This window comes from Danio aesculapii, chromosome 5, assembly GCF_903798145.1.
Source record: "Danio aesculapii chromosome 5, fDanAes4.1, whole genome shotgun sequence".
Taxonomy (NCBI): Eukaryota; Metazoa; Chordata; class Actinopteri; order Cypriniformes; family Danionidae; genus Danio; species Danio aesculapii.
The window spans coordinates 49,869,182-49,879,265 of NC_079439.1; the positions used below are offsets into that span (position 1 = coordinate 49,869,182).

At 34.4% G+C, this 10,084-nt stretch overlaps 1 protein-coding gene across 1 annotated transcript; it reads right to left on the reverse strand.

Moving 5' to 3' along the window:
• Positions 1 to 3,939: 3,939 nt before the first annotated feature.
• On the reverse strand, positions 3,940 to 10,056 carry mrm1 (mitochondrial rRNA methyltransferase 1 homolog (S. cerevisiae)). Its single transcript, XM_056458401.1, has 5 exons — positions 8,570 to 10,056; positions 8,379 to 8,472; positions 5,872 to 5,992; positions 5,671 to 5,790; positions 3,940 to 4,702 (listed from the first exon to the last, which is right to left on the reverse strand). Exons 1-5 carry the CDS (start codon positions 9,346 to 9,348, stop codon positions 4,656 to 4,658), a joined length of 1,161 nt encoding a protein of 386 aa, XP_056314376.1. The 5' UTR covers positions 9,349 to 10,056; the 3' UTR covers positions 3,940 to 4,655.
• Between the last annotated feature and the right edge of the window lie 28 nt (positions 10,057 to 10,084).

The following is a 10,084-nucleotide window of genomic DNA, read 5'->3' on the forward strand; positions in this document are numbered from 1 at the left end:
AATTAGTTTATAAATAAACTTCACTTATTACAAACATGCTCTGCTTTTAAAAATGTTTTTAGCGTATAAAAATCACAGAGTTGTAACATGTTTTAATTCCAGTTTCTTTGCAAAACAAAAGTCGTTCTGTGGACATGTGTATACATGTTTTTTTTGGATACATGGTGCCTGTCAATCAATTCTGTGGGCGGGGAAAACCACACTTCTACCTCACGTTGCGGTGGGTCTCAAAATCACTGCCATTTGGATCCTATTTTAATGTCAGGAAATAAAAGAAAAAAACTCTTGCTTATTTTACTCTAATATGACTGTGGACACACTATTCCTTCACACAGCTCTGTCTAAATTCTCATCATAGGTGCCCTTTAAATTGCATTTTAAACTGAATTTTAGTATCTTGCAAAATAACTCTTTAAAATTTGCTTTTTTTGTAAACAAAAGAAAAAAACCTCTCTATTAAACAGCACTTACATACATTTTTGCAGAGGCTCAGTGAATTGGAATGAATGAAACTGTTGCCACTTACTCACTGTAACCAAACCATTACAGTAACTAACTGGCCTGGTAAGGTCTAACAGTGTATCTTAATTGCAAACACACACACACACACACACACACACACAAAAGTAACATAACACGTACTTTCAAACTACTTTCATTAAAAAATATCTAAACACATTTAGCTACTTTAAAAGTAATATATCAAAAACAAAGATTGTAATTTATAACTTTAAAAAGTAACTTTACCCAACACTGTTTCCAACAAGGTTTCTCATTATAACTATAACTTTCTCATTAACTAGAGTTACATCAGGGTTTGGGAAACGCACTCCATATTGGTTATAGCCTTAGTAATACTGAAGCTGTAACTAATGTTTTTATTCATATTTTATTTACACCTCAAGAATTGACTCTTCATCAAGAATTGTTTTTTTTTTCATCTGATAATTTGTCAAAAACCATAAACTAGTACTACTGTAGAATAACATTTCAAACTCAACTCAAATACAAGTTTCAATTAATCAAAGTCTCTCATATAGTATATATACTAAAAAACATAAAATAGTAATGTGCAAACTGTAGTGTACATAAATGATATAATGATTGGCATATTATTCAATAATATTACTGTTATTAATATAAAAATTGTGTCCTAATGGTTAGAGAGTTGGACTTGTGAGCCCAGCAGCAGGGATTGTTGGTGGGAAGTGGGAATCAATATCCAACCCAATCCCATGGCTGAGGTGATTCCCTTGAGGAAGGCACTGAACCCCAAACTGCTCCCCGGGCAGCCCACTGCTCTGGGTGTGTGTGTACATTGATTTGGATAAAAGTGTCTGCTAAATGCATGAATGTGAATGTGAAAAAAAAAATGCTAAGAAAGTCTGCAGGTACAGATTCCATGTGGCATTATTGATGTCTAAGCAATCTGCTACGTTTAACATTTTCATGGTTGTCGCAGCTGATTTCAACCAATCCATTCGCGTTCAGTTCTAGAGCAGTGGGCCAATAAGAAGAGTGCGAAGGCGGAGCAAGCGTTGCGGGCTTTATTTACAACTGTACGTTTTAATGTCAACTGTTTTAAACAGTTTCTGAGCACTGCATTTCAAGTGCAAAGTTGCATTCTGCCTGAATGTGTCCTAAATACTTTGAGTTCATCCTGATATTTCTGAAGTTTCATACATGTCTGATGGGGTCTTGCACTTATGCTTAGTCAAAGTAGACGGTTCCGGTTTTCACATCCAGATGCATGCTTTATTGATAACAAGCGAGTGATTCGCTGCACAGTTACGATGTTCCATTCACTTTTTTAAAAATATTAATCAGTAATATCTTTTTAAAAAATCTGAACATATTAGCTTTCACTTGTAATACTGAAAAATACATACTATAATCACTGAAAATTACACTATGTTTAAATCAGGGCGCGACCCTCAGTTTGAGAACCACTGACCTAAAAGACAGTAATGTAAAGGTTGTTGGAGCTCTGACACTTTTTTGTTGAAATTATATATGCACAGCAAGCGTTTCTTCCCATACCGATAAATTTCTTGTGAACGGTTGATGTGACTTTTTCAATTTTATACGGTTCCTTTTACAGCATCGATGTTGTAATATAATTAAAATACAATGAGTTAAATAAAATTCAACATTCAAATTTGTTGAAGCATAAAACAATATTTGAAAAAAGCCGTTTACACACACTGTCAGGATCAGTAGGGTAGCGCAAAACACTCAGGTTAAATTTTTTTTTTTTGCATTTTAAAGACATTGTGTGGAAAAATGTAATTTAATGCAGTGATTCTTGCACATTCAGAGACCCACTTTAAATCATATATTATTCAGGCAATGAAGAACATTGATTGAAAACAGAACTTAAACGTGCTGATTTTGTAACGACATACAGTTCACTGCAAAGGGTTGACCCAGGTTACTGGAATCAAAAGTCCTTCTGCATACTTCTGCATATAACCTATTCAGATATTGTCATCACAGCTGGAACATGAAATTGACAGGCGGATCAGTGCAGCGGCAGAAGTAAGACCCATAGCCAGCCTGGAAAAAAAAAAAGTTTTTTTTTTTTTTTTTTTTTAAGTGGACCTTTTTTTGCAATTATACGCCTCATTTTCTATTTAATTATGTATTTTAGTGACATTTTAAGCACTATTCTGAATTAGCTTGTCAGATTGTCATCATAACCACGCTTTTTGACTATTTTAGCCAAAATAGTAATCAAATATGGGTTGGGTCTTCTGAACCACTCGAACCGATGTACCGGTCCATTGTGGTAATGAAGGAGCTGAGCCGAAAGGCAAAGCTCTTGATTTACCGGTCAATCTACGTTCCTACTCTCACGCTTTTGAGTCATGACCGAAAGGACAAGATCTCGGATACAAGTGGCCGAAATGAGTTTCCTTCACAGGGTGGCAGGGCACACCCTTATAGATAGGGTGAGGAGCTTTGTCACCCGGGAGGAGCTTAGAGTAGTGCCGCTGCTCCTCCACATCCAGAGAAGTCAGAAGAGGTGTCTCGGGCATTTCTGATGCCTCCTGGACACATACTGTACCTAGGGAGGTGTTCCAGGCATGTCCCACCGGGAGGAGGCCTCGGGGAAGACCCAGGACACGCTGGAGGGACTATGTCTCTCAGCTGGCCTGTGAACACCTCAGGATCCTTCCGGAGGAGATAGAGCAAGTGTCTGGGGAGTGGGAAGTCCTGAGATGGCTGCCCCCTGACCCAGCCCCGGAAAAGCAGATGAAAATGAATGAATTAAATAGTTATTAAAAAATTTAAATTCTGTCATTTTATTATTATTTATTATAATTATTAATTATTCTAACTTTTTCTTACTCTTTATCTTAAACAAAACAATAGCCTTTATGCAAAGGGACTTTTAATTTTAAATAAACAACTTAACCACCAGTTTTTTACAATTGCTATGACAGTTTTTTCAATACATTTAACAAGTTTCCTCAGATGCTGGAAGGGTATCCGCTGCGTAAAAACATATGCTGAATAACTTGTTTGGCGGTTTATTCCACTGTGGTGACCCCAGATTAATAAAGGGACTAAGCCAAAAAAAATGAATGAACCGGTGCGTTAAGAGTTGAGTAAACTTGTTAAATGTATTGAAAAAACTGTCATAGTGATTGTAAAAAACTGTTGCTTATTCCTGTGATGGTTAAGTTAAATATTCAACAGCGTTTAGTCTTAAAAATCTTTAAAAAGTCTTTTTTTTGTTTTAGTCTTCTCTAGCTCCAAAAAATCTTGAAATATGCAAATTTTGTGCAAAAGAGACATTTCTTTTAATTATCAAATAATAAAAACCATTGATCATTAGGCTCTGGAATTTTTTTGTATTCTTTAAAGAATAGAGCACAAAAAGTTCAAAAGATCAGCATTTGCTTTGAAAACATTATAATGCTTTCTAACATTATAATGTATTTTTTTTACAATTTCAAGTGACCTTGCAGAATAAATCTATTCACGTCTTCTCTAAAATCTTGTTTGGTGGCTTAAACAGCAGAGCATTCTGCGCCAGTAGCAACACTAAAAGCAAATGTTTGTTTCCAAGGAAAAGCAAGGATTTGTTGACATGAAATTTACCAAGATTTTGGTAAAAAACAAAACAAAACAAAACAACCAAACATACAAATAAACAAATGTCAAAAAAATAAAAAAAATAGTTATGTGTAACAACAATAGAATTACACTGAAGTACTACATTACATTGACAGTTTAACACTGAATTGCTTCCATGGCTTTTCATCATTTTATTTTTACTGTAACATCAAAAACATCCATGGGTAATTTAACATTACTTTATCAATTTAAATGTGGCAAAAGTCTACTGTAACAATTCGTAAAGTAGATGATTAATGAATCATTACGCCTCTGCTTTTAAAAGCATGTCTCGATCATTGCTGAGATGATAGAGACCCTGAGCAGTGCAGGTCTTGCCTTAAACAAGGTGGTCATAGTCAGTAACTGGACCAGAATGCATCTACAAGCTCTCTCTTTCTGATCAATGGGCCTCTCCAGACTCTCCGACTGTTAATTGATGAAGTAATACAGTCATTAATCACTGTAGGAGGCTAATGAGAGACGTCGGAGTAAATAATTCTGCAGCCTTGTCGCTGTTGCCATCATCATCATCAACAGTTTACTTCGCGGGTGGACAGAAGAGAGTGTAGCAGGATGCCTGAGAAAACAGAAAACCAGCAACTCAATTCAGAAGTTTTTTTTTCCTAAAATGTATTTATTCTTCTTTATTCTTCTTCTTTATTCCAGACAATAATCCAATAGTACAAAAGACAGACAAAAACAATACAAACCACACAATACATCTTAAAGACAGTTATGCCAATATTTCAAAGGTGACTGAACACGCACCTCAGTAAGCCTAGAATTTATCAACAATAAAATACTTTTCTGAGAATTCTCCAATCGCCATGTATACATACATTATACATAAATATATACGTGTATATATATATATATATATATATATATATATATATATATATATATATATATATATATATATACATACAAATAACTCTTCATGATGAATTTAATACAAAAGAAGGTGTTAGTTAGTTGCTTTTATGACTATAAAACACTATATAATTACATAATACTGAGCTGATTTACACCACATGTGTGTACTAGAACAGGTTGGATTTATTGCCCTTTTAAAATTGATTGTGAGTGTACAACAGAATTAATTAATAAGAACAAATCTGATATCATTGATGCCTGTAAAATAAATAATCTATATCTATTATGTATGTATGAATATTATACAAGAGTTAAGAGTTGAGTATGTAATCAAAGTGTAGTATGAAGGATAACACATAGTTTGCATGAGTCTATACATTAGTGATTATTAAGATATGGCAAGTTGATTTAAGTTTTTTTAATGTCTTGTAAGGAGTTATGTATGCTCTATGAAAGACTTTAAAATGAATAAGCCATTGAGCCTTAAGGTATATGCTGTACAAGATGCATTTGTATTATTCTTTAAAGTATTTATATATATATATATATATATATATATATATATATATATATATATATATATATATATATATATATATATATTTTTTTTTTTTTTTTTTTTTTTAATAAGTAATTAAAAACAATTTTTATTATTTGAGAAAAGCATACCTGTGGCTACCGACACATTGAGTGACTCTACTCCAGGATGCATGTGTCTGCGTGGAGGGATGGTGATAAGAACGTCACACAGCTGACGCAGTTCTGGAGAGAGGCCGTCACCCTCTCCACCTGACAGCACACACACGAACACATTAGTATAAACAGCGTAGATGAAAGCAATTACTGCTCTATATAGGTTTGAACATGTACCCATTAACAGCAGTGTTGGTCTGGATATCTTGAAATTTGAACATGCCATAACATTGGATTGAGAATTGCCTTCCTCGAACCCAACAGTGCCGACTACCTGCCAGCCTTCCTCCACCTTCACCTTTGATGTCAAACAACATTGGTTATAGCCATTAAATAATGAAAATACTAATGGAGGAGTATAAGATTTTTCAAAATAACTAAACAGACTCCATGAAAACCTCAATAGTTTTCTTTAACTGCCCCCTACAGGCTACAGATAAACATTTATTTTACAAATTCTCAGGGATTTATAGGGGTTTCTTTACTTTTTAAAAACTACATATTTTACCATGCCAATGTAAACCAAACCAAACCAAATGAATGTTACAAAAATCCCCTTTTCAATAACCACTTTCAAATAAAACAATAATGCTTTAATATAAGCTACAGTATATTTGCCACTGGGTGTGATATGTTTTTTGGTTGGTGTTTTGATGATGATTTTTGTTGTTGTGGTTGCCTTTTTTTATTAGCTTTTATACTGACAATTAGGGCTGTGCACTTTTGGGAAAATATCTAATTGCGATTTTTTTGATAGATATTGCGATTTGGATTTAATTTGTGATTTAATTTCGTGGTCAAGCTTTAGCTTAATAATCTGTATCGTAGCTTCTTACTGCTAAAATGCAGTGAGTGTTAGTTAAAAAAAGGAACTGAAAAGATATTAACTTAAGCATTTAATAAATATCCAGAAATATAACATTCATTTTTTTCTCTAGAGCAAACAGTAAACACAAATAAAACGACCTTACCTTTCTCTAAACAAGTTAAACTCAAATTAGTGAGACATTGTAGCTTGTTAAAAAAACAAAAAAATAATAATTATAAAAATACAGAACACTCAAACTAACATGGCTGAAACAACTCTAAAATTGTACTTCGCTGTTTGCTTGCTACTAGAATGAGAGTCATTGCTTTCAGTTGACTTTTTAGCAAGACACTCATCACTCAATTGTGCTTAATTGCTAGTATAACACACAGACGGCAATCATGCATTTGCTATGAGCAGGAGAAATTAAATAATATAAATATATTTCATATCACAGCCCCTTGCAATTAGCTAAATCGCAAATTTTGATTTGATTAATCGCACAGCCCTACTCACAATAAGTAGTTTTGGAGTGTCACGGTGACGAAAGTCGCTGGTTTGAGCCCCGGCTGGGCCAGTTGGCATTTTAGTGTGGAATTTGCATGTTCTCTCCGTGTTGGCATGGGTTTCCTCCGAGTGTCTAGTTACCCCCCAAGTCCAAAGACATGGGGTACAGGTGAACTGAATACGCTAAGTTGGTCATAGTGTATGTGTGTAAATATAAGAGTATATGGGTGTTTCCCAGTGTGGGGGTTGCAGCTGGAAGGGCATCTGCTGCATAAAACATATGCTGGATAAGTTGCCGGTTCAATCCGCTGTGGCGACCCCTGATTAATAAAGGGACTATAAGCCAAAAAGAAAATGAATGAATGAATAAGTAGTTTTCCCAGGTATTGGCTTTTCTTACTTTTCAACAGTTTTACCAGGTTTTCACTTTCTGATTTTATGAAATTTTCCAAACTCTCAGAATTTTTGTGAACAAAAGAAACTATATTTACTAAAAATTTTTTTACTAACTTTATTTACTAAAAAATTGTTGTATTTGTAAAAAAAATCATCATGGATTCATATTCTTAGCAATACCAACAGTAATAGATACTTGTAAAATTTATGTTTAATTAATGAAGTCAACTGTGAACAGGTTGGAAAAAAATAAGAGAAACTCGGGTTGCAAATGAATGATCTGGAGAGATATAAATTGAACAATATTTAATACTACCATTGGTACTGCCTCAAATCTGAATTTTTCTTTTCAAACTTTTCTTCATCATTTTCAATGGAATTGTATGCATTACTTTATTACTAAATTTGTATTAATTTTTTTCTTACAACACAAGTTTAGCACAAATGATGTACAAATGTACTAAATCTATGCACAACAATCTATCCAGGTCAGTGTCCTCAGCAGTAAATACATAGAGCACTTTTAAACAAATGTTATTGTAATGAAAATAATTAAACCATTATGATATAGTTAAAAAATACCTTTTTTATTAAAATGTTTAAAGTTTTATTGAGATAGATTGTCAGTGATTGAATGGGTTTTGGCCAGATTGGGTAGCAATACAAGAACAAAAGAAAATTAAGACCTGTTTAAAAAAGATTTAAGACCTACAACACAATATTTCCATAAATTTAAGACTTTTTAAGACCTAGAATTTTGATTTTGAGATTTAAGACATTTTAAGACCTTGCAGAAACCATGAAAACTGAAAAGCACTTAAATTTTTTATGCTTTTGAAAATTTATTTCCCCACTTAAAAAAAAATACTCCTTGCAGCCCCTTAGGAAACTCTGAATTAAACAACAAATGTATTATTTAACTGCTCTCTTCAGGCCACACAGAGAAGTGAACTAGAGCAATAAGCTTCCAGACCTTTATCATGTGTTTCAAATTGCTGCAGCCAAACACATCCATGACCTCCATCACACCAGCGCTGGCTTTGCTTACAGTAGGCGTCAGAGGACAGCTATCAAAATAAAACAAAAATAAAATACTTAATTAAAAAATACAATACATTTTAGAAGACTATAATATATTTAACACAAATGCTTATTTTACTTTACCTGTTATTAATGCTGCTGACAATCCGATCCACTCCTAGATAGTACGCAGACCGCAAAATGGCACCAAGATTCATTGGATCCTGCACTCCATCCAAAACCAGCCATAAGGGCCTCTGATTCTTCACCTCAAGAGATGTTATTGGGCTTTCTTCTTTAATAAACCCAAGACAACTTGCCTGCAGACACAGCCCCTGGTGTACCTTTCCAGCACACATCTTCTCAAGTGTTTGTTTATTAACTCTCTTTATCTGCACACCACGTCTGATGGCCTCCTGACAGACCCTTAGAATGGCATCTCTCTCCGGCCCCTCGCCACTCTTTACAAACAGACAACTTACACTCCTCCTTCCCTGAGTGAGGGCCAGTAAACACGGGGCCACCCCGAACACAATCTCGAACTCTTTATCTTGATTTGGCTGGGAGTCTTTTTGGATCCTTCCTGATTCTGACTCGCTAAAATCCTCAAATCTCAGTTTCTGAAGTTCTGATGACAGCCTTTTCTCTGTTTTTGAAAATGGTGTCTGGGATGGTCTTCTCTGAGTTTTTGTTGATTTGTGAATTTCAGTTCTGTTTGTGGCAAATGTGTTTTTGAGTTTATTGGAGGAAAATATCTCATCTGACTTTAAAACAAGGTCTCTTGGATAGAAAAATGCTCTTGTGCAATTATGCTGTGCACAAAATACTGGTGTGAAATACAATTTATTCAGCCCAACCAAACATCTTTTGGTCGTTTGGCTGGACACCTGGTACACTCTAATACTTGTTTTCCACACCTGCATATTTGCAATTGATTACTGAATGTTTAAAAAAGGAGAAAAAAAATGTTTCTTGGAAAAAACAACGTAAGCAAGTTGGTTTGCTGGTTTTAGATCCGTTTGGTACTGAGGTAAAATGGTTTTATATTCCCACATTTGTTGATTTAACGGTCCCTATATTGTTTACGGTTGCAAATATGATTTCCTCATTAAGAATTTGCAAATAATATTTTTCTGAAATTTTATTAAGGAGAATCTCTAAATGTGCGAATATAAAACCACATTTACCTCAGTCTGTTTGGTTCTTGTCATGTGGTCAAGCTACAATACAAATTTAGAAATACGAGCTGGTAATAGTCTGGCAAACCGGTTTAAGGAGATCGGTTCAACGCAACGTGTTTCTTTTATATGTAATTTTCCATTTTCCTAAAAATAACAAACTTCTTTGTTAGTGCTGCAACTGCTAACCAAAAGGCTAAATTACCCTAAGTTAATAATGAAACCTCAACACATTTATAAAAGGCATAAATGTCTTAAGTTCCCAAGTAAAACGCGACATAAGGAAACTGAATAACCGACCGAGTGGAACAGCTTTCAGTTTATTATTGCCAGTGACAGGAAGGAAGAGTAAAGTGTGTTTACTACCGCTTGCAGATCAGTTCTTCTTCTTCTTGTGTTTTCTGGCGGTTGGCAACCAGCTTTTTGGAGCATTACCGCCACCATCTGGATTTGAGTGTGAATCAGGAGTTGACTAACTTAT

Bases quoted from the DNA above. Each gene is read 5' to 3' on its own strand.
- mrm1 (XM_056458401.1), bottom strand. From the start codon at position 9,348: ATGCAGGTGTGGAAAACAAGTATTAGAGTGTACCAGGTGTCCAGCCAA. The intron at 8,473-8,569 runs GTAAAGTAAAAT...TTATTTTGATAG, and splicing joins GTCAGCAGCATTAATAACAG to CTGTCCTCTGACGCCTACTG. The intron at 5,993-8,378 runs GTCTGGAAGCTT...TTGACATCAAAG, and splicing joins ATTTGAAACACATGATAAAG to GTGAAGGTGGAGGAAGGCTG.